The 22,867-nt window shown below is 46.0% G+C and overlaps 1 protein-coding gene across 6 annotated transcripts in view; it reads left to right on the top strand.

Annotated features, from left to right (window-relative positions):
- The window catches only part of trrap (transformation/transcription domain-associated protein), an 84,884-nt gene extending 65,418 nt beyond the window's left edge, over nt 1-19,466 (top strand). For 5 of the 6 annotated variants that reach the window (XM_020460934.2, XM_031804673.1, XM_031804676.1 and 2 more), the window contains 10 exons: nt 2,577-2,738; nt 5,010-5,100; nt 5,467-5,666; nt 6,747-7,008; nt 10,412-10,637; nt 10,735-10,952; nt 12,993-13,177; nt 13,325-13,528; nt 16,527-16,721; nt 17,672-19,466. In XM_020460934.2, the coding sequence (XP_020316523.1) occupies nt 2,577-2,738; nt 5,010-5,100; nt 5,467-5,666; nt 6,747-7,008; nt 10,412-10,637; nt 10,735-10,952; nt 12,993-13,177; nt 13,325-13,528; nt 16,527-16,721; nt 17,672-17,956 (2,028 nt within the window). In that variant the 3' untranslated portion in view covers nt 17,957-19,466. The remainder of the gene's footprint in view (nt 1-2,576; nt 2,739-5,009; nt 5,101-5,466; nt 5,667-6,746; nt 7,009-10,411; nt 10,638-10,734; nt 10,953-12,992; nt 13,178-13,324; nt 13,529-16,526; nt 16,722-17,671) is intronic. The other variant, XM_031804675.1, reaches the window with a different exon arrangement.
- The last annotated feature ends 3,401 nt before the right edge of the window (nt 19,467-22,867 follow it).

Below are 22,867 nucleotides of genomic sequence, written 5' to 3'. Positions count from 1 at the left end.
CTTGCATACATTTGTGTATGAGTACATGTATCTCTATTATGCGTAGAATATTTTGGAACTTAGAGCTGATTTGCCCCCCAACATGCAACAATTTTAGTATTTGGAAATCAGTCATTTGAAATGAATTCATTAGGCCCTAATCTATCGATTTCACATGACTGGGAATGACCACAGATGCCTTAAAGATAAGTTTGGCGTGGATCAGAAAACCAGTCAGTATCTGCTGTGAACACCATTTACCTCATGCAGTGCGACACACTTCCTTTACATAGAGTTGAACAGGCTGTTGATTTTAGTATGTTGTCCCACTCCTCTTCAATGGCTGTGCGAAGTTCCTCGATATTGGTGGGAACTGGAACATGTCGTACACGTCGATCCAGAGCATTCCGAACATGCTCAATAGGTGACATGTCTGAGTATGCAAGCCGTGGAAGAACTGGGACATTTCCAGCTTCCAGGAATTTTGTACAGATCCTTGCAACATGGAGCAATGCATTATCATGCTGAAAGATGAGCTGATGGCGGCGGATGAATGGCACGACAATAGGCTTCAGGATCTCGTCACGGTACCTCTGTGCATTCAAATTGCCATAGAAAAAAATGCAATTGTTTTCGTTATCCGTAGCATATGCCTGCCCATACCATAACCCCACCGCCACCATGTGGCCTGTTATAGCTGTCAGGAAGCTTGGCCCCAGTGATGTACTGGGCCCTACGGACTACCCTCTGTAGCACGTTATGGTTGAATGCTGAGCAGTTGCCATATCGGGCGGTGATGCAACCGGTCAGGATGCTCTCGGTGGTGCAGCTGTAGAACTTTTTTGAGGATGCCCATGCCAAATTCAGTCTCCTGAGGGGGAATAGGAGTTGTCGTGCCCTCTTCACGACTGTCTTGGTGTGTTTGGACCATGATAGTTTGTTGATGAGGTGGACACCAAGGAACTTGAAGCTCTCGACCCGCTCCACCACAGCTCCATTGCTGTGAGTGGGGGCGTGTTCTGCCCTCCTTTTCCTGTAGTCCACGATCAGCTCCTTTTTGTCTTGCTCACATTGAGGGAGAGGTGGTTGTCCTGGCACCATGCGGTCAGGTCTCTGACCTATAGGCCGTCCCATCGTTGTCTGATCAGGGCTACCATCGTTGTCGTCTACAAAGTTAATGATGGTGTTGGAGTCCTTCTTGGCCACGCACTCGTTGGTTAACAGGGAGTACAGGAGGGGACTAAGCACACACCCCCTGACGGGGCCCTGTGTTGAGGATCAGGGTGGAAGATGTGTTGCCAACCTTTTACATGTTGTTATTTTTGTTGTATGAATATGTGTATGCACACACTGAGTGGTGTCCTTAATGTTTTCTACACTATATATATTCATTAATTCTCAGGAAACCTGGCGGTCAAATAAAATGAAGCACAGGAAATATTGGTATGCCAGTTGGGGAACCCTACTCTAGAGGGTCAATCTCATGCTGCACTCTAAAATGACTGAATACAAGTTCACCAGCCACCCCAATTCCCCCTCTGCTTCTGACCATCACCAACAACCAGACCAATCAGTAGTACACATTCTGATCCTTTGATGCGCTCTCTGGAGGTCATGACCTAGCTGACTGTGGTACCAGAAACGGCGATGGACAGTTGTAGCTAATAGTCCTACAGCAAAGCTATTGCAGGGGGGTGTTGAATCTTCTGCTCTGTGTTGTAGAAATATGTCCAGGTAAGATGCTGTAATTGGATCCTTCTTTTGTGATGGTGGACATTGGACAGCAGCATAGAAAACACTAAATGGGCAGTAGGGCATCATTAACATGACGATCCCCTGACTCTTTCACCTGTAGTAAAAATGAGAAACTGGACAAGTCTCTCCCCTTCCAGTATTAGCTGTGAATATTGGCCGTCACACAAGTACTATAATCAGCTCTTACAGAAATAATCAGGGCCATTAGCTTCCATTTCCTCTGGGCTGGTGTTTCTGGGGGGAGAACATTAAACAGTGCACTCTCACACAAGGGGGTGGGGGGGTGTGTATGTTGCCCTTGCTATTGTATGGAGAGAGGAGATGGCTGGCCGGGGCTCGGTAACCGGGGATGTGTCCCAAATGGCTCCCTATATAGTGCACTACTTTTCAAAAGTAGTGCACTATATAGGGAATAGCTTTCTGTTTGGGACACATCTTGGGTCTGGTCCTGGCAGCGTTTAGAGCCTGATGGATGAGCAGAGATGTCCAGTGATTATCAGTAATTATACACAAGCTGTGTGGCCTAGCTGGCTGGCTGATAGGGGGTGGGGGGGGTTAATGTCTCCATCAACAGCCCCCCCAGGAGGGAGTTCACCTGCTCTGTGACCCACTCCTCCCCTTCTCAAAGCGGCTAAAGCTTGCCAGGAATGCAACCTCCCTCTCACTGTTCATGTGTGCCACTGATCTGAGCTCCAGAGATGGTCTGGTGATGATATTACAGGCAATTAAGCCCTTTAGTCACCATTTGAAATGTTGATGTAATTTGTGTCCATGCTGCCTGAGCTCGCCAGCAACCTCCCTCTAACGGTGTCACTGTTCTCTCTCCTGCCCCCCATTTCCAGGTGCTGTGGCTGCTGAGCTTTGATGACAAGAACACCCTGGCGGATGCTGTGGACAAGTACTGCATCGGGGTGCCGCCCATCCAGTGGTTGGCATGGATACCACAGCTCCTGACCTGCCTGGTGGGGTCAGAGGGCAAACCCCTGCTCAACCTCATCAGCCAGGTACGTCAGTCAACCTGTGTACCTACAGCAACACCTGTGACCACTCACAACACCCGTACCCACAGAGATCCTATTCAATGAAGTTGTAATATGTAATTCTACGGCTGTACCCACCTCCCGTCCATAGAATAAGCCCATCTGTCTACAGCACAGCCCGTTAAAATTCTAGAGTAGAACAAAGGAAGGGAAGCATTGCTGCTCCATAGGTCTTATTAGATTGGTGCTCTTTGGCAAAGGGTTAATTGGTCAACAAAAAAAACAAGGAGCACCAAGGCACTCTTCATATTTTAATTCTATAAAAAGTGCCTTGGTCCTCGTTTTTTATTTTGTTTCTCAACTTTCCTGTTCCAGGGACGGACAAGCTAAGGACCTTTCTGTACTACAAGCACTCAGCCCTCCTATCCTTCTCTCCTGACCTAAATGTAAATGTTCCCCCATCTGTATCTGGCCTTGCATCTGTCCGTCTGTAGATACTGAGTGGACAGGTGTGTGTGTGTGTGTGTGTGTGTGTGTGTGTGTGTGTGTGTGTGTGTGCGCGCGCAGGCACGTCAGCCTAATCGAGATGGATTAACAGCACTCAGTGCCAGAGTGGCCTCTCTCCAGCACTTTCTATTTATCAAATTAACCATTCAGATTCCTCTCCTCATGTATTGGCTTCCCCTTCCTCCAGTGAGCCCTTTTCAATTATTTATAGAAGGAATGAATATTAAGTTAATATCAAACTCACACGCAGTGCAGGAACAGAGCTGACAAATAAAGTAAGGGACTAATTTGCTTTCCATTAATGGAGTATTATTTCCCAGCAATTGAGAGGTGGGAACTTCAAAGACTATTTGGCTACATCAAACACCCCTTATCCACCCAGTAGAGCGGGAAATGGGAGAGAAGAGACAGCGAGGGTGGGAGAAGAGGGAGCGAAGAGATTTATAGATAATCTCTCACGTGAAGTGGAAACACGCTATTCTAAGGCGAGTCAGACAAGCCCACATGTGCTTAATGGGATATAAATATGGTTTGTTTAGTTATTAAATCAGGGTTTCTCAACCTTTTTGTAGCCTATTAAGGTAATGGAGAGATTATGGAGAGCTTTATGAATGGCTTTTACAGTTTGGTATTTGGGGAATGGATGGGTGAAGCATTTTGTCACCCGTCTGCCTTCCTCCTCACCATATGATGAGTGAAGGGTAAAAGGTTGACTGTCTGTAAAAGAGAAAAGCAGGAAAGCACCTTTTAATGGATGGAAGCCTTTATCTTAGCGACGCTGAATAATTTAGTGTTGTGGGCGGCGGCCGCACGGCGGGATGCTTTAAAAACAGACAGTGAAATATTAATGAAGGTTAACCCTGAGGAGCAGAGGAGAGATGAATCACAGCGTTAACAGTCCTACAGCGAATCTAATCCCCCTCCAAAATATAACATCCTTCATCTCCCATTAAGAGCCTGATCTCTCCTTACGCTCCTCCTCCTTTCTCTCCTTCTGCCTCATCTTTAATGCCCTGCTAAGCTGCCACTTATCTATCCATCCCTCCACCGCCCTCCATCCTCCTCTCCATCACCCAGCATAGCCCCCCTCTGTGCTCCTCTGTACTGTTAATGGGAGGCTGAGCCAGGGTTAGTGAGGTGTCTCTTTACACCTACAGGTTATTCCTCACCCCTCTGTCAGCAGGGTAGGGGAACAGGGGTGTAGGGTGTCAGTCTAATGGGGCCTGAGAGGAGCTGTGGTCTGGGCTCAACCACCTTTGTTGTCTCTGTCATCAAGGCCTCACTGTCACTGTGCATAACTCCCGTGTGTTGAGTTGATCGACGTTCTATCTCCCACCTAGCAAAAGGTGCTGAGCTCACACCTATGGCCGTCCACCTGTCAAACTCTTACATCCATCCTGTTTATTCCCTGGATTGTTTGTGTCAAATCGTGTTTGGTTTTCTGAGGTGTCTTGATGATGTCTGTAGAAATGTAGAATATGGAGTGTTGAGTTAGTTTGCGGATAAAGTTAATGCCGCTGAACTTAGGTCAGTCTCTAGCAGTCTAGGCCAAGGCAACCCTCTAAATTTAGCCACAGAGTTGTTGGAACCTGAAATACCCTCCAGGGTTTCATATCATATCTCCATTACACATTACAGAGCTGCTCGTAGGGTTTCAATGTTGGATATTCTTTGGGATTCTCTGCAGTGTACACTCCTCTCCTGTGTGCAATGAGTTCTCTGAGGGTAGCTTCTTCTTTGAATGGTAATCTGACCCCCCCCCCCCCCCCCCCCCCTGCTGTCTGCTAGGTGGGACGAGTGTACCCCCAGGCAGTCTACTTCCCCATCCGCACCCTCTACCTGACGCTCAAGATCGAGCAGAGGGAACGCTACAAGAGCGGTAAGTTGTGTGCGTGCCGATTTCACCACGGTTTGAACATTAAAGGTGATGTTATGTCCCCTTTTGGACACGAAGGGTATGACTGTGTTTAAAAGCGGCGCTACTGTTGAGTAGCATATTTATGTATTCCCCTTGTAGATACAGCAGTGTTCTAGCTCACTGACTTCTTAAAGAAAAGTGTTTATCAAACAAAGCTATGACTTTGTTTTGCAGGCTTTGAAGTGCATTTTAGAACTCATTGTCTTTTTGCTTCCTAATGCCTTTTCTTTTATCTACACTCTCTCTCATCTTTCTCACATCACTACCCCTCGATTCTGCCTCCACTGTCTTCACACCTCGTTTTTCTCTCTTCCTCCTCCTCTCTAGACTCAGGCCAGCAGCAGCCCAGTTCTGTGGGGGCCCAGACCCACTCGGCGTCTGACCCGGGCCCCATCAGGGCCACGGCCCCTATGTGGCGCTGCAGCAGGATCATGCACATGCAGCGAGAGCTGCACCCCACCCTGCTTTCCTCTCTGGAGGGCATTGTGGACCAGATGGTCTGGTTCAGAGAGAACTGGCACGAAGAGGTGAGGCAGGGGCACCTGGTCACCTGGGATGGTGGTGAGAGGGTGTGTGTGTTAGAGGACTGTGTGAGTCAGCGACCCATGAATCCTTCATCCTCCTGAGTATTTATTTATATTCTACTCAGGAATGCAACGGAAATACCGGTGCAGACTGGCCCCCGTAGAGACATTTCTAAACAAATTCAGATTTTTTTTAGAAATAGTATGTTAACCCCCAGGTTTAACCACTGTTCAGTTCCCTGGCCACTGGTTTAAACAAGAGAACTCTGCATCAACCTCCAACTCCTTCCCTGTATCCACACAACTCTCCCTTCTCTCCTCTGGCTCTCTTGTCAGTGCTGTATGACTGAGTACACAGAGCTGCCCATTCCCTGTCCTCCTACACACCCAGGCACTCATCTGTTCTCCTATTTTCCACCACTACCATTAGCCACATCTGTTCAGTCCTCTGCTCCGCTCTACCTGAGTAGTCTGAAGCCCTGTTGAAGGAAGGGCTCTGTCATGTTTCTGACATGGCGAAGCTAAACTGCGACTTTTCCATCCAACCTCCAACACAGCGAGCTTACAGACTGGAAAATGGAAGTGACTGTCAGTGAACGCAACATTTACACAGAGGATTAACTTTTCCTGAAACACTTTCAGCACCCACCTCTGGAATCACTCCCTCATCTACAACACTATATCCTACCCCCCTATAGAAACCTTGACTGGTTTCTATAAACCGGGAGAGCGCTGACATAATACAAGCTTCCAAATGCAACTCGCCGGTGCTGCAAAGTGCTTTAGCCATGCTGCGTGGGAGAGGGGGGTAGTAGTGTCTGTGCTCGGGGCTGCAGTCCGTTCCATTGGTTAAACCTGGACAGAGGAACACCGTGGGAACAACCTCACCTGGATACACCTGCCTGGGGAGAGGAGTTTTCAGTAGGGGGGGGGACTATTGGAAAAGGAGGGAGGGTTGGCGGATTAGGGGGGTATGGTGAGCTTGTGGGTGGCATATTTTGCTCACTATCAGCATTTTTAGGGTCAGAAACCGTGTATTATACATGTTCATGATCAATATCTTCATCCCCCCTTCCCATCCAGGTCCTGAGACAGCTCCAGCAGGGTCTGTTTAAGTGCTACTCGGTGGCGTTCGAGAAGAGCGGTGCCGTGTCGGACGCCAAGATCACGCCGCACACGCTGAACTTCGTCAAGAAGCTGGTGAGCACTTTTGGCGTGGGGCTGGAGAACGTCTCCAACGTTTCCACCATGTTCTCCAGTGCGGCGTCCGAGTCGCTCGCCCGCCGAGCCCAGGCCACCGCTCAGGACCCGGTCTTCCAGAAGATGAAGGGACAGTTCACCACAGGTACACACTGCTCTAACCTCATGTAGTTTGTTACTTCTGCTAGGTTAATTATTTCCCTATTATTGATTTTATTTTTAAGAAATATAACTCACTTTTGGAATCTTACTAACAGTGTTGACCCATAGGAGTGTAGGGGTAAATCTCAAATCACCCCCTATTCCTTATGCAGTGCTCCGTCTCATTCTAGCCATAGCCAGACATAACCAAGCTGCCAGATGTAGCCACGCTCTGTGTGCATCAGCAGGCCAGGGTTATTTTTCACCAGGCAGAAACAACAGAACAGTGGTGTTCCGGAACGTAATTGGGGCTTCTGAACCAGATGATTTGATTTAATGGAGGGCTGACGTATGTGTGTGCGTGTTTGCTGGGCTGGTTTGGGGTGTTGATTACACAGCTCTGCTAATCCAACCCACTGACTTGCCCTCCAGGCCTGTTTAGCGGTCATTTGGGTACATACAGGCACAGCATGTGGAGAAGATCAAAATGGTGCTTACTGGTACTGCAGCTCCAATGAGAGTTCAGTCTGAACTGAAGGATGTTTAATGGCATTAAGAGAAACTATTGAAAAACGGCAGACATTTTTTATTGTGGCCTTTTGTATTTGACCTCAGCAACTGTTGTAACTCAAATCATCAGCCTACCACATACTATTTCATAACAATACCTTGGAAACAGAAGTTAATTTGAATCATGAAGCGCTCCGTTTATCTCTCGTATGCATGTATATGTGCATGTTAGTCAGCGACCCATGAGACAGACCCTCATCCTCCTGAGTATTTATTTATATTCTACTTAGGAATGCAACAGACAGACAGGTGCAGACTGGCCCACGTAGAGACAGTTCTAAAAAACAAATACTGCTTTTTTGGAAATAGTACGTTAACCCCCAGGTTTAACCACAGTTCAGTTCCCTGGCCACTGGTTTAAACTAAGAATCTCTGCTGCAAACTCCTTCCCTGTATCCACACAACTCTCCCTCCTCTCCTCTGGCTCTCTTCTCAACACTGTATGACTGAGTACACACACACAGAGCTGCTCATTCCCTGGCCTCCCTCTGTTCCCTCTCTTTTCCACTTCTGTTTTCCCCTCCACCAGACTGGAGAGGCTAGCTGAGCTAATGTGTCTGGCTACGGTACTGCATGTTGACTGGGCAGGGAGAGGGAGAGAGGCTAGCTGGGCTAATGTGTCTGGCTAAGGTACTGCATGTTGACTGGGCAGGGAGAGGGAGAGCGGGCCAGAGAATAGAGAGCGAGAGAATGAAAATAAAATACAAAAGAGGGAAAGATAATTGAGTAATGGAGAAATTGAAAATTAGGAACACAAGCCTATGAGAGAGATGGAAAGCGGTAGAAGGGGAGCGTGTGGCATTCATTCATGTTACCAGATGTGTGGGTACTGGGTGCCAGCTGTGTTGGCTCAGCCAGGCGTCACCGGAGCTCCGACTCACAGGGTGCTTGCCGTCGCTCCCCAGCTGTACCCACGCCAACCGAGCGCCGCAGAGAAACCCGACAAGCCTCCGGAGCGGAACAAACAGGGTTTACAGCCCCGCACTTCTGCTGCTGCCGAGCAGCCAACCTCGCTGCGTTACCCGCTCCCTCCCTCGCTTTCCCTGGGTTTGTGGGCCGGAAAATCTGTGTTTATGTGCGCACACATAACATTAGTCAGAGGGGACTGGGGGGGGGGGGGGGGGGGGCATTCAAATCCAACTATGGGGAATGCTCTTTGCACGAGGTACTGTTTTCTAAATGGATTCACTCCAAAGCTCTCTGCTTGTCAGATCCCTGGAAAAAAATATTTTAAATAACTTCACTGTTCACAGCAGCCAGCGCATGTTTTCAGCTACAATATTTTCACCTATCTCTGTCAGGCACTCAAACTACAGTACATTGGCCACATGGCAATTTTCACACTGAAATAACTGTTTTCTGTAAAAGGACATTTTACTTGGCTATGAGAAACACTCTGATAGGATTTTCTTATTTTGTCTGATGGGTTGTGCAGGTGAACATACAGGAATAAGTCTCCCTGCACTGAATCTACCGGACTCTAAACATTTTCTATTTTTATCAATGACAAATATATAGCAGTTCAACACACAATCACACCAGTAGCCTTCTGCACCGCTGTTGTTGTATGAGACTGATTGGCTCTGAGGTCCAGACAGCCAACCAGTGGCCATCCAGCCGTTACATCTATTGCTGAACAAACCACTGAGTATAACTCACCTGAGACTTCCTGCTGCTGCGATAAAGTCTAGGGGCTATTTATAGAGACGGACCACCGACCACTGTGGTTCTCTGGTTATGAGAGGGAGGGGGGGGAGCAGGGAGAGGGCAGTGAAAGAGGGAGAGTTACATGCCTCCTAGTGTTCCAGTCTCCGGTCAGGGAGAAGGTAGCTGTTTTAGGATACTATGGATCAGAGAGAAGGGGGCTTGTTGTTCACAGAAGCATGAGATGACTGATCAGCGGTCAGTGAAAAAAAAGGAGCTGAAATAGCCCTCCTTACTTCTGCTCTGAATCAGTTTCTACTATATGGCCAAGCTCCAATGTGTCAAAATGTGTTATATTTTCAGCTCTCCTATTATTTCCTATTTTTACATCACAAAACAATTGAGATGGTAATGAATTCTTGTAAAATGAAGACAGCCACAGTTCATGTATTCTATTTGTAGGTTATATATACTTTTATGCTGCTGAATCATTGGCAATTCAATAAGACTAGACTAATTCACCGTTTCCCCTAGGCTAGCAAACAGCAGGCAGGTAAAATGGATGCTACGAAGGAACATTGGATTTTAAAAAAAGGTTTATTTAAAGTGTAAGAGTTCACTCCGAAAGAGGTTTGAAATGGCAAGGCCTTTCATTCTCTGATACACTTTCATGGTTTCATTACAACAAGCAGAGCACAACAGGCTTGTAATAATGGAGCAGGTTTGTACCTGTTTGATAAAGATGTCCTGGGGCCATCACCGTGGCTCCCTTTCTGCTTGCACCTTTTGTTCTACCGTTCCCTCCCAAGAATATGCACAATGTCAGTTGTGTCTTGAATATGAAATGTAAACCCTTGTGATTGTATCAGTAGACTAGCTCCATGGGGGACTGGGTGGAAAACGTACATCACTTTGGTTGATATGGCAACGAAGCGCTTATTTCTGCCTCATACGCATTGGTTCTTTTCAGTCTCAGCTTTGCTGTCATTGGTCATTTATCTTATTGCCTTATTTCCATCTGTCAATCTGACCATTTTTTATTTCTCTTTGACCCTTAATAGATAAACCATTTGAACCCAACTTTGAATTTCATAGTTGTCAGTCTAGGCTTTGGTGTTGGCTTCCTTCTAATCTAACAGGTTGTCTACCTCCACTTAATAATAACCTCCTGCTGGTCATCTGTCTCCATGCAGACTTTGACTTCAGCGTGCCTGGCTCCATGAAGCTCCACAACCTCATCTCTAAGCTCAAGAAGTGGATCAAGATCCTGGAGGCCAAGACCAAGCAGCTGCCCAAGTTCTTCCTGATCGAGGAGAAGTGCCGCTTCCTTAGCAACTTCTCAGCCCAGACCGCCGAGGTGGAGATCCCTGGAGAGTTCCTCATGCCCAAACCCACACACTATTACATCAAGATCGCACGGTGAGGAGGGTGCACGTTTATATAGAAAGTATGTGCTCACACAAGTGTTACACATCCATTACCTCCAGGTACTAACTGTGTGTCGCGTTTCCTTCAGGTTCATGCCCAGAGTGGAGATAGTCCAGAAACACAACACGGCAGCACGACGTCTCTACATCAGAGGTCACAATGGGAAGATCTACCCCTACCTGGTGATGAACGATGCCTGTCTGACTGAGTCCCGCAGGGAGGAGAGGGTCCTGCAGCTACTGAGGCTGCTCAACCCCTGTCTGGAGAAGAGGAAGGAGACCACCAAGAGACACCTCTTCTTTACTGGTATGACACACACTGGGCTAGCTCTCTCCACCGTCTCTAGTCTCAGACCACCAAGAGACACCTCTTCTTTACTGGTATGACACACACTGGGCTAGCTCTCTCCACTGTCTCTAGTCTCAGACCATCAAGAGACACCTCTTCTTTACTGGTATGACACACACTGGGCTAGCTCTCTCCACCGTCTCTAGTCTCAGACCACCAAAAGACACATTATTCCTGGGACAACTCTGGACTATTGTTTTATGTCTGTCTGGTCTCTCCTTCTCTGTCCTCTGCTCTTTTATAAATCATTCTACAGGTCTGTCTGGTCTCTCCTTCCCTTTCCTCTCTGACTCTGTTCTTTCATATATCATTCTACAGGTCTGTTTCTCTCATTTTCTTCTTGGCAGGCCAGTTTTTTTGACAGGCAGTCTAAAATCTCCTCTCTGTGTATCTTGGGCTCTCAACCCAGGAATAGAGAATTCAAGAAGCGAGTAGAAATGTCAAGTGTAGCTCAGTCTAAACTGTTTTTCCAAGGGCATGTCTATACAGTCCGATAAGGCAGGCGGGTGATGTTTAAATCCTAGCAACCTCTTTAGTTGTACTGTACATGTGGTTTTCTTTAAAGAATAATATGGCAGAGGAGAGAGGAATGGGAGAAATGAAATTGAGGTGAATTGTCGACATGTGTCAGGGCAGAGAATGTCAGTGAGTGAATGAAATAAGATGCAAGGTTATTCCCACGGGAGGCTAGCTGGGAGATTGAATCTAAATTGCCTTTCTGTGATTGATTTATCAGTATTATGGTGAACCACTTCCAGGTCAGAGGTCAAGGGCATCCTCATGGGGGGGCTACATTCTTCTGGTCTGATGACCTAAAGAAGTGCATTTCAAAATAGAATAAGAGGGCTCATGTCTTTCCTTTCATCTGATCTGAAGAGATGGGATAGACAGAGATTGGAGAGACTGAGTATACAAAATTTTACGAACACCTTCCCAATATTGAGTTGCACAACCCCTTTTGCCATCAGAACAGCGTCAGTTCATTGGGGCATGGACTCTACAAGGTGTCGAAAGCATTCCACAGGGCTACTGGCCCATGTTGACTCCAATGCTTCCCACAGTTGTGTCAAGTTGGCTGGATGTTCTTTGGGCGGTGGACCATTCTTGTTAAACAAGGGAAACTGTTGCGTGTGAAAAACCCAATAGTGTTGCAGTTCTCAACACACTCAAACCTATGCGCCAGGCACCTACTACCATGCCCCGTTCAAAGGCACTTAAAACTTGTCTTGCCCATTCACCCTCTGAATGGCACACATGCACAATTCATGTCTCAAGCCTTAAAAATCCTTTAACCCGTCTCCTCCCCTTCATCTACACTGAAGTGGATTTAACAAGTGACATCAATAAGGGATAATAGCTTTTACCTGGTCAGTCTGTCATGGAAAGAGCAGGTGTTCTTAATGTTTTGTACACTCATTGTAAATTAGATAGATGGGTTATACATTAGAGGGGGATGGGAGAGACTCGCTCTCGCTCTCAATCCCATTGCATACACAATTTCCTTTCCTGTCCTCCCCCAGTTTTCCTTCCATCCAGATGTTTGCCCACTCTCCCTCTCAGCGACTGATTGGGTTGTTTAAGGGGGAATGTGGACTTCTGTGGTCCCTCTACTCATTCCCTCTAAGTGAAATGTGTTCGGTTGGTGGTTTACCATCTTATGTAAATGTTTCCGTGGGTGTGATTTACATTCCAGGTTCTGTCCTCTGAACCTCTAGTAACCCTAGTGTTACCTCTTGTGTTGACACATCTTAGGTCAGATATGTAGACCTGTTGTGCAGTGTTGGGTGTACTAGTTTACTTTACACAGTGTATTGAAATGTAGATGGTTTGTTTTGCCTTGGAAAATGTAGATGTTTAGTATTGCAATGTTGTATTGAGGTGGCTTTCTCTCTCCCTCTCTCATCCTCCAAGGTTAGGTTGTATACAGTGTATGGATGTGTGTAATCAGTTTACCATGTTATTAAATTGTGCTTACTCTCCCCCTTCCTATCTCTCCAGTCCCTAGGGTGGTAGCTGTGTCTCCTCAGATGCGTCTGGTAGAGGACAACCCATCATCTCTGTCTCTGGTGGAGATCTATAAGCAACGCTGTGCCAAGAAAGGCATTGAGCACGACAACCCCATCTCACGCTACTACGACCGCCTGGCTACTGTACAGGCTAGAGGCACACAGGCCAGCCACCAGGTACTGTCTGGAACATACGCATGGAGACACACATACAACGACCGTCTGGCTACTGTACAGACCAGTGGCACATTGGCCAGCCACCAGGTACTGTCTGGAACACACAGACACACTCCCTCTGACTCTAACCTCCCCTGTCCCCACCAGGTGCTGCGTGACATTCTGAAGGAGGTGCAGGGGAACATGGTACCTCGCAGCATGCTGAGGGAGTGGGCGTTACACACCTTCCCCAACGCTACAGACTACTGGACCTTCAGAAAGATGTTCACCATCCAGCTGTCTCTCATCGGTCTGGCTGAATTCATGTTACACCTCAACCGCCTCAACCCTGAGATGCTGCAAATAGCACAGGTAGGGGGAGAGCGACGAGCGCGCGCACACACACACACACCTGGACATACACACACACAGACACGTGCATGCACACACACTAGGGCTTGGTGACATCATATCACGATTTTTCAAATCTTGATGGTATTTTATGCCTTTTAATAATAAGAGCTCTGAATATGCTTTATGGGTAGTTCATGACCCCAGGGTGGCAACACATACATTCTAAATGATTTCAATGGGTCTTTCTCCATTCTGATTGTTTTATACTGTTCAATCCATCCAATTTCCACACTGCCACACAGGGCTGCATGATATTGGCAAAAAACCTAGGCCTAGTTAATTGGTGAACTGTTGGAGTCATAGAAATATAATGATAAACTATAGTTTATATGTAGTGGGCAGCGCCTTGATACATTGTTTTGACATGACAACGAATGAATAAGCCAGGGAGGAATTATTGAGTGGGTAGGAAGCAAAGTGTTGGTCAGTGTTTCCAGGGGACCCTAATTCGATGTTACATTACATGTTTTCTTACCTTATGTAGCTAGTGAACATTCATGCTTCGCCTAGTCCTCTCCGATTTAAAAGATTCCGTGATTGAGCAACTGCTCTCCATTGAGTGACAAGGGCAGGGCATGCAGCAGGAGAGGGAGAAAGACGACTCGAGAAGCAAACCGCTAACTATAAAAATGGACATTACATTCGCCGGAGTTTCATATCACATTTTTACAAACCAAACATTGAAATACCGTTATGGAAGGAAAAGTCAAAAAAATTAAACTGGTCCGTTCATTTCTCCCGGTATATAGTAAAATATGGTTTACCGCCCAACCCTAACACACACAGATAAACGCATACTCACACTCATAAACGCGTGCACACACACACCTAACCCAGCCAAGGACACGTGGCGAAGGGAATTTGAAGCAGTCTGTCAAAGGATGATTCATGTCAAGGAGACTAATTCAGTATGGAGATGTTCCTCCTTAGATTCATTAGAGATGCGCATCGCTCTGACTGGTAATATGCATGACTTCCTCTCTATGACATCAATGCAGCCCTGTCAGTCAGTGAGCCTCTATGGGACGATGCTGTTTTGACAGTCAGTCTTATTCCGACTCTTTGCTCTGCTATCAGAGACCATTCAATATAAAGAGCCCAGAGTGTGTTTCGCACCAGAGCAGTGGTACACACACGCGCGCACGGTCCTTTCGGAGGGCAGAGAGTATATCTCTGAAAGTCATTATTAAAGATGATTGTGTGGAACAGACGGACAGCCTCCTCTCCTTTCCCCTCTCCTCTTCTATGATCTGCTGACAGGCGTTTCACTGGGCAGCTAAGCGGACGCATTAAGCCCCCTCTCTGCCTGTTCCACGCCATAGATCCCATTAGCCACAGGCAGGATTACACGCACGCACATGCACGCACACTGACACCAGCATATCAAGGACATTACTGACATGTGTAACCACTAGCCTAGCCCCAATAAACACCCCAATAACCCCATATTTTACCCCTAGAATAGTCAGCTTTTCTAACAGTGCATTGAGATGGTTTGGCCTCTGCCTGCCCCCATCCTCAGAGTATGGATTGTAATGTCACCTCCCTCGTATTGTTGACTCCGTCTATTGATACAGCGTCAAAGTGGATTAGCAGTCACCTGTTAATGTGTTATTATTCAGGACCCTGCCTCAGTCCGGAGCCAGAGAAGTTTCTCTCTGAGCTTCTCTGATCCTCCGGGGGTCTAGCGTCTAACCCTGTTGGGGGAGAAAAAAACTCAAATGAAATGCTTTTGCCATAAAGCTGTCATAAGCACACTCACTTTCTCCCATAAACAGCTTATCTTCCCAGAATGCTCTTTGCTCTTCATACGGGTCCCTCTTTACACAAACGCAGGCTTAAAGACAAAGTCCTGCTGTATATACTTAACTGGACAGAGAAAGAGGGATGGAGGGTTATGGATGTGCTTGGGGTGATATGTTTTATGGGGCTCTGTCTACGGCAGATCAATAAAAGCAGCCATTTTGTAGTTAAACACTTTACTGGAAGGCAGCTGTATCCTGTCCATGGGTTCTATACAGGAGAAACATGTCCATAGAGAATACCTCAGGAGAATGTTTATAGATGACTTGTCTTAGTGATTGTACACGGTGGAATCCAGACTGGAATCTACAGTGCATTCAGAAAGTTTTCAAACCCTTGACTTTTTACACATTTTGTTAGGTAACAGCCTTATTCTAAAATGGATGAAATTGTCGTCGTCCCCACATCAATCTACACACAATACCCCACAATGACAAAGAAAAAACAGGTTTTTAGGCATTTGCAAATGTTTTTGTTGTTGTTGAAATATCACATTTTACATCAGTATTCAGACCCTTTACTCTGTACTTTGTTGACGCACCTTTGTCAGCGATTACAGTCTTGAGTCTTCTTGGGTATGACGCTACAAGCTTGGCACACCTGTATTTGGGGAGTTTCTCTGCAGATCCGCTCAAGCTCTGTCAGGTTGGATGGGGAGCGTTGCAGCACAGCTATTTTTAGGTCTCTCTAGAGCTGTTTGATCATGTTCAAGTCTGGGATCTGGCTGGGCCACTCAAGGACATTCATAGATATGTCCCGAAGCCACTTCTGCATTGTCTTGCCTGTGTGCTTAGGGTTGTTGTCCTGTTAGACTGGGGCGAAGGTACACCTGAGGTCCTGAGCGCTCTGGAGCAGGTTTTCGTCGAAGACTTTGCTCAATTAATCTTTCCCTCGATCCTGACAAGGCTCCCAGTCCCTGCTGCTGAAAAACATCCCCACAGCATGATGCTAAATCTGTTTTTTGCTTTGTCATTATGGAGTATTGTGTGTAGATTGACGAGGAACATTTTTAATTAAATCCATTTTAGAATAAGGCTGTAATTAACAAAATGTGGAAAAAGTTTACAAATGCACTGTATGAGGCAATATCAGGAAGTGTAGAGACACACACACACACACTGATCCTAACCGTTATACTTCTCTCCTCCAACAGGACACGGGGAAGCTGAATGTGTCTTACTTCCGCTTCGACATCAATGATGCCACTGGTGATCTGGACGCCAACCGGCCCGTGCCCTTCCGTCTGACGCCCAACATCTCAGAGTTCCTGACCACCATCGGCGTCTCTGGCCCCCTCACCGCCTCCATGATCGCTGTGGCACGCTGCTTTGCTCAACCAAACTTCAAGGTAAGCACACACACCTGTTGTACAACAGCAAATTACTTTCATGGTTTGTTAGCTATGTTTATTGGACAAAAATAATGAATCGGCATATTACAGTTTAAATTGAAGTCATGGTTGGTGAGAATTATCCTTTACATTGGTAGACCACATAGAACTCACTGGTAGAACCATACACTTGAATTAAGTTTACAGTTGAATTAAGTTCAATTCTTGTCTTAATTTAGACACTATAATTCTTGATGGATGTTATTCTGTGTGGGTGTTTTACATCCCACAAATGTAAACTTGGAGGGAAATTCACTGAGGCGTATCAAAACAAAAACAACAGCCTCTCAGCCTCAGTCCCAGCTGTGGCAGGAGGAGGGCTGTATATCTAAGTTGGTCCTGTAATGATAGGGCATCAGGCAGGCAGCTATATGTCTATGTATAGCTTCATCCTGTAGCTACAGCCAGAGAGGGGCTGCTTCCTTCAGGAGGTGAACAAACTGGGATGTTGAAGACGGGGCTTTTGGATGGAGGGCGTGCAGCGATGCGCGCACACAGAGAGCTAGAAATACACACACACACAGAGCTGGAGATGTATCCCAGAGGCCACTGCTTTCTTTGGTGGGGGGGTGGAGCGGTGGTTACACATACTTACTGGGAGAGGAGACGGTTGTTCTGACAAGCAGGCCCTCAACACACCATAAAGTGTGCACAATGAGTGGAGAAGACCGAGTACGCAGCTAAGTGGTTAGCTAGTATTGTGGTCTCTGTATAGTTTATATGGCTGCTGTGTCTAGCCCTACCCAACATGGTGAGTTAACAATACACAGTGGTTTCACAGTATCTCATGGTTCCTGAATTAGTATCAATTCATAGTTCGGTTCCCATAAATCCTCTTGCTAGAGTGCAAGATACATTTGGCTGCTCTTCATCATTCTCTGTTCTCTCCTCTCCTTCTCCCCCACTAGGTGGATGGCATCCTGAAGGCGGTGCTCCGTGATGAGATCATCGCGTGGCACAAGAAGACCCAGGAGGACACGTCCATGCCCCTGTCCCCAGCAGGCCAGCCTGAGAACATGGACTCCCAGCAGCTAGTGTCCCTGGTGCAGAAGGCTGTGACGGCCATCATGACCAGGCTCCACAACCTGGCCCAGTTCGAGGGAGGGGAGTCAAAGGTCAACACCCTGGTGGCTGCTGCCAACAGCCTGGACAACCTCTGTCGCATGGACCCTGCCTGGCACCCCTGGCTATAAGGGGGGAGAGGAGATACCTGGCAGCCCTGGTTGTGAGGGGGGGGGAGATTAAGAAGACAATGGACATGATAAAACCTATGAAATGAGGGGGTTCTAATGCACATTATAAACAGGGTGGTTTGAACCCTGGATGCCGATTGACAGACAGCCGTGGTATATCAGACCTTATACCACGGGTATGACAAAATGTTTATTTTTACTGCCCTAATTATGTTGGTGACCAGTTTATAATAGTAATAAGGCACCTCCGGGGGTTGGTGGTGTATGTCCAGTATACTGAACCGGGGCTAAGGGCTGTATCCAAGCATGCCTCGTTGCGTCATGCCTAAGAACTGCCCTAGCTGTGGTATTTTGGCCATATACCACACCCCCTCGGGCCTTATTGCTTATGCTGCTCACACAACCATAAGATGTCATCATTGGCCACTGAATAGCGTGACAGGCGCCTTTTACTATTGAGCCACAGAAAAGAGGAAATCATAAGATGTAAACTGGAAGTGAAGAAAATGCTTTTGTCATGTAGAAATGGTCCTGTCAGGTATTATTTTTGAAGAGGGCTTCCTGGTCTCAAGCTGAAAGGATGCAGCGATTTACTGTAGCAAGCAAACAAAGCAAGGGAACGATGTAGCGAAGTTGAGTGCTGCAGAACCAGTCAGGTACCCATGTTATCAGGAAATAGCCTGGTAAAACCAGTCTGGACACGTTCAGTCTTGTTTAACCAGGCTAATCAGGAAACTCACTATGATGGAGAAACTAAGGCACTCGAACCAAACGTAGTCTGACACATGTTTATTCTGCATCCCCTCTCTGTACTTGACTTACTGTGTGTTGTGTATATCATCCCTCCATGAAAATGGAACAGTCCAGGGAGTATTGGAGGAAGTACAGTACTGTTTTATAATACTCATTTTGTGTAGAGGTCATATGATTTTCAGTTGATGTTGTAATAGTCTCAATGAGTCTTTTCTAAGTTTACAAGTTGACTCCAGTGAATCAACGCAATGTTAAACATATTCTAAGTCCTTCTTTTTGAGTTTGTATTATTATTTAAATACCAAATTATGTGTTTGACATTTTTTTTATATATCCCCCAAAAATGTAGAATATAATGTTCTTGTGAATAATTATGCTGTGCCATTCCTTTTCACTGCCTGGGGTGTGTGTACTGTACAATGTCCGAGCTACTCAAAAGCCATTTTTACTTTAGGTTTTCGTTCTATTGCAGCTGTCAGAAGTCTAGATGAGGATATTTTTTTTTTAAGCTGATTGAATTCCCTTTAGCACAACTGTCTTGCACTCAAGCGTTCAGGTTCAAGACTGTACTCCGTAAGCAGTATCTATACATACAGCATCTCTGTAGTAGCCTATATGGGCTACACTGACGTGTTTTTTGTATGCGTTATCCCCCATTTTTTGTAAAGGTACAGTGCTTTTCGACCAACTGAAGGATTGTTACCTCCTGCCTTGTAAATATGCATTTTGTTTTAATAAAATGCTCTTTTAAATCATTTCCATTTTCTGGAGACCCTTGTTTGTGTGTCGCCATTCAATTTCACAGTGCATCTCATATCCATTTAGTTACAATAGAGTTGATGAAATTACTTATTTCAGGGAAAAAAAGACCTTGTCTTACATTGCAGTCGCTACCTCTCACATTGCACACATCATGCTTGGCACAAAGGGAGATAAATCAATCGTGCCACACTTGGACAATGTTTTAGTTTTTTTCTATTCTAAATAACTGAAAAATGAAAAGCACTACATTTAGCTGGTCTGCAGTTTCAAGTAAATCCCTGTTAACATTTTGGCTGAGGGCTATGTGGAGGCAGAATAACCTTGTTTGCCTTTTTTTTGTTCCTCAGTGTCTGCCCCCCCCCCCCCCCCCCCCCACCACCCCTCCTCCTCCCTGCCATGGAATTCCAGGGGAAGACTACTGAGGTGTGGTCAGCCTCCTCCTCTCCCCTGGCGACTGATTTATCCATGTCCGTATATCTCAGTATGGTCTGGCCTACGCTGAGTTATACTGTCAGCCTGCTCTCCACACTCATAAACCATGTCTTTAATACTGTAAATGTCTCTTTCTCTCGCTTAATCTCACTCTCTTGTCATCCAACTTCTCTCTGTTGCAGCTCTCTCCCATCTCTCTCTCGCAGTTCACTGTCCCCATTTATTGTTTCAGACTACTAACCTGCATTTAACAATGATACTTTATGGCAATCTGTTTGGCAGGTTAAAAACAAGTGGGCCTGAAGCAAGAACAGACTGCCACCCAGGCTACCATCACATCACATGGGGCCTCGCCAGAAAATGTCAAATATGACATCTGAAAGAAAGACAGTATACCACCATATACTGTATGTATCATGTATCATGTTTGATATCCCTTTCCAATGGCACGTAACACTTAACAAACATCTAGGACACCCATGATCCATTTCTCTCTAAACAATAGCATTTGAACTTGTGGGTGTCCTTATTGGCCTTTGTAGTTAAGGCATCCATTTCACGCCTCAGGTGTCTCTTCTGATATGAGGCTGGCAGTGAGATATGAAATTCAACAGCACACACACACACACACACACACACACACACATCACAACAGAGATGTGTTGTATCCTGTGTGCTGTGTCCTGGCATGTGTCCCGGCCGGCCTAGGCGTCTGCTGATGTCTAGACTGATACCTGGGAAGAGGATGTGATTGATGCAGACCGGTGGGATTGAAGTGGGGAAGGAAGAAGCGGGAGGGAACATGGTTGCTGGCACTGCCTGGGACTCTAAGGACACACTCAGTGGAATGGAACCTGTCAGGAAGAGCATCCAGAATTCCCTCTGCTGATATATCCGCAATCTGACAATGGGTGGATGGATAAAGCAAGAAAAATAAAACATGTATTGTGCATTGTTAGATTATCTATTAAAGAATTTTAAGGTGTATATCATGAATATAAAATGTTATAATATTGCAAGTCGATGTTTTACAATAGTACAGCATTCTTACCCTTTATAGTTCACAGCATACTTACATTGTAGTAATTTAGCAGACACTTGACTTGTTAGCATGCTAACAGATACCCATAGACTTATTCATTGTGCTAACACTAGTTAGCATTGGCTCAGAAAACTACCTCAAGCTTCCTTCATACTGGACACAGAGACAGTATGGTATCCACGAGTCCATCTGACTCTGGGTAAGTAGGTAACGGGCCTGTCTCTGTGTCCGGTAGAGTAGGCCAGTCAAGTTATTCCACACTGATCTCGGCAAACCATTTCTACATGGACCTCGCTTTGTGCACGGGGGCATTGTCATGCCGAAATGGGAAAGGGCCTTCCCCAAACTCTTGTCTTTAAGTTGGAAGCACAGAATTGTCTAGAATGTCATTGTATGCTGTAGCATTAAGATTTCCCTTCACTGGAACTAAGGGGCCTAGTCCAAACCATTATTCCTCATCCACCAAACTTTACAGTTGGCACTATACATGGGGGCCGGTAGCGTTCTCCTGGCATCCGCCAAACCCAGATTCGCCCGTCAGACTACCAGATAGTGAAGCGTGAATCATCACTCCAGCGAACGCTTTACCAGTGCTCCAAAGTCCAATGGCGGCGAGATTTACACAACTCCACCTGACGCTTGGCATGGTGGTCTTAGGCTTGTGTGCGGCTGCACAGCCATTTCATGAAGCTCCAGTCGAACAGTTCTTGTGCTGATGTTGCTTCCAGAGGTAGTTTGGAACTCGGTAGTGAGTGTTGCAACCGAGGACAGATTACTTTTACGCGCTTCAGCACTCGGCAGTCCCGTTCTGTGAGCTTGTGTGGCCTACCACATCGCGGCTGAGTCTTTGTTGCTCCTAGACATTTCCACTTCCCAATAACAGCATTTACAGTTGACCGGGGAACTCTAGCAGGGCAGAGATTTGATGAACTGACTTGTTGGAAAGGTGGCATCCTATGCAGTGCCACGTTGAAAGTCATTGAGCTCTTCAGTAAACCATTCTACTACCAATGTTTGTCTATGGCGATTGCATGGCTGTGTGCTCGATTTGATACACCTGTCAGCAACAGGTGTTGCTGAAATAGCCGCATACACTAATTTTGATTGGGTGTCCACGTACTTTTGTGTATATGGCTACAGTAAATCTGTCTAGTGACAAGGAAAACATAATCCTAATCTGTTTGGATTACTCTACTGTAATGCATCATTCAAGATCAGGATGTTATCGCCTGTCATACAGCAGGCCTATGGCTTGATGTAGATCTGAGGGATTTGTTACATCGGAGTCCCAAAAGTGCCCTATTACTTATTTAGTGCACTACTTTTGACCAGAGCCCTACGGGCCCTGCTCAAAAGTAGTACACTAAGTTACTGATCCCCTCCCCACTATATAGGGGATAGGTTCCCATTTGGGAGGCATCCTGCATGTTTTATTTTTATGTTAACAAACATGGATCCAGACATCAGATTATATATAACAGTAGTATTTTTTTCTTTAAATGCCTGTTTTCATCTGAGGAAGATTTGATTCCTGTTCTATGACAGAACACCATTAACACAGCTAATGGAATTCATTAAACATGTTTCCCATGATCCTTCAGGCTATTAGAATTTCACTGTGTCAAACGTCATCTCATCGCACGGTTGTTGAAACCAAGGTTGAAGAATGAATTACATTGTCTGCGTAAAAAATGGGTCAGTGCTGATGATGATTTAAATGTCCATTTCCATTTAATTTAATTCAGTTTGTGACCAGATATTTTCAGTCTTCTGTGAATTAAAATCACATCAACTGTAGTCATTATTTTGGTCATTCACTGACTTCTTCTTTACAGGATCCATTCAGTACATTGCTGTAATGCTTATGCTTCCTGACTGTTTCAGCATCCAATCCCTTGTTCCAAAGTCTGCACACTGTTAGG

Source organism: Oncorhynchus kisutch, linkage group LG25, assembly GCF_002021735.2.
Source record: "Oncorhynchus kisutch isolate 150728-3 linkage group LG25, Okis_V2, whole genome shotgun sequence".
Lineage (NCBI taxonomy): Eukaryota > Metazoa > Chordata > Actinopteri > Salmoniformes > Salmonidae > Oncorhynchus > Oncorhynchus kisutch.
The sequence above is the reverse complement of the archived record's forward strand: the minus strand, read 5'-3'. Positions and strand labels throughout refer to the sequence as shown.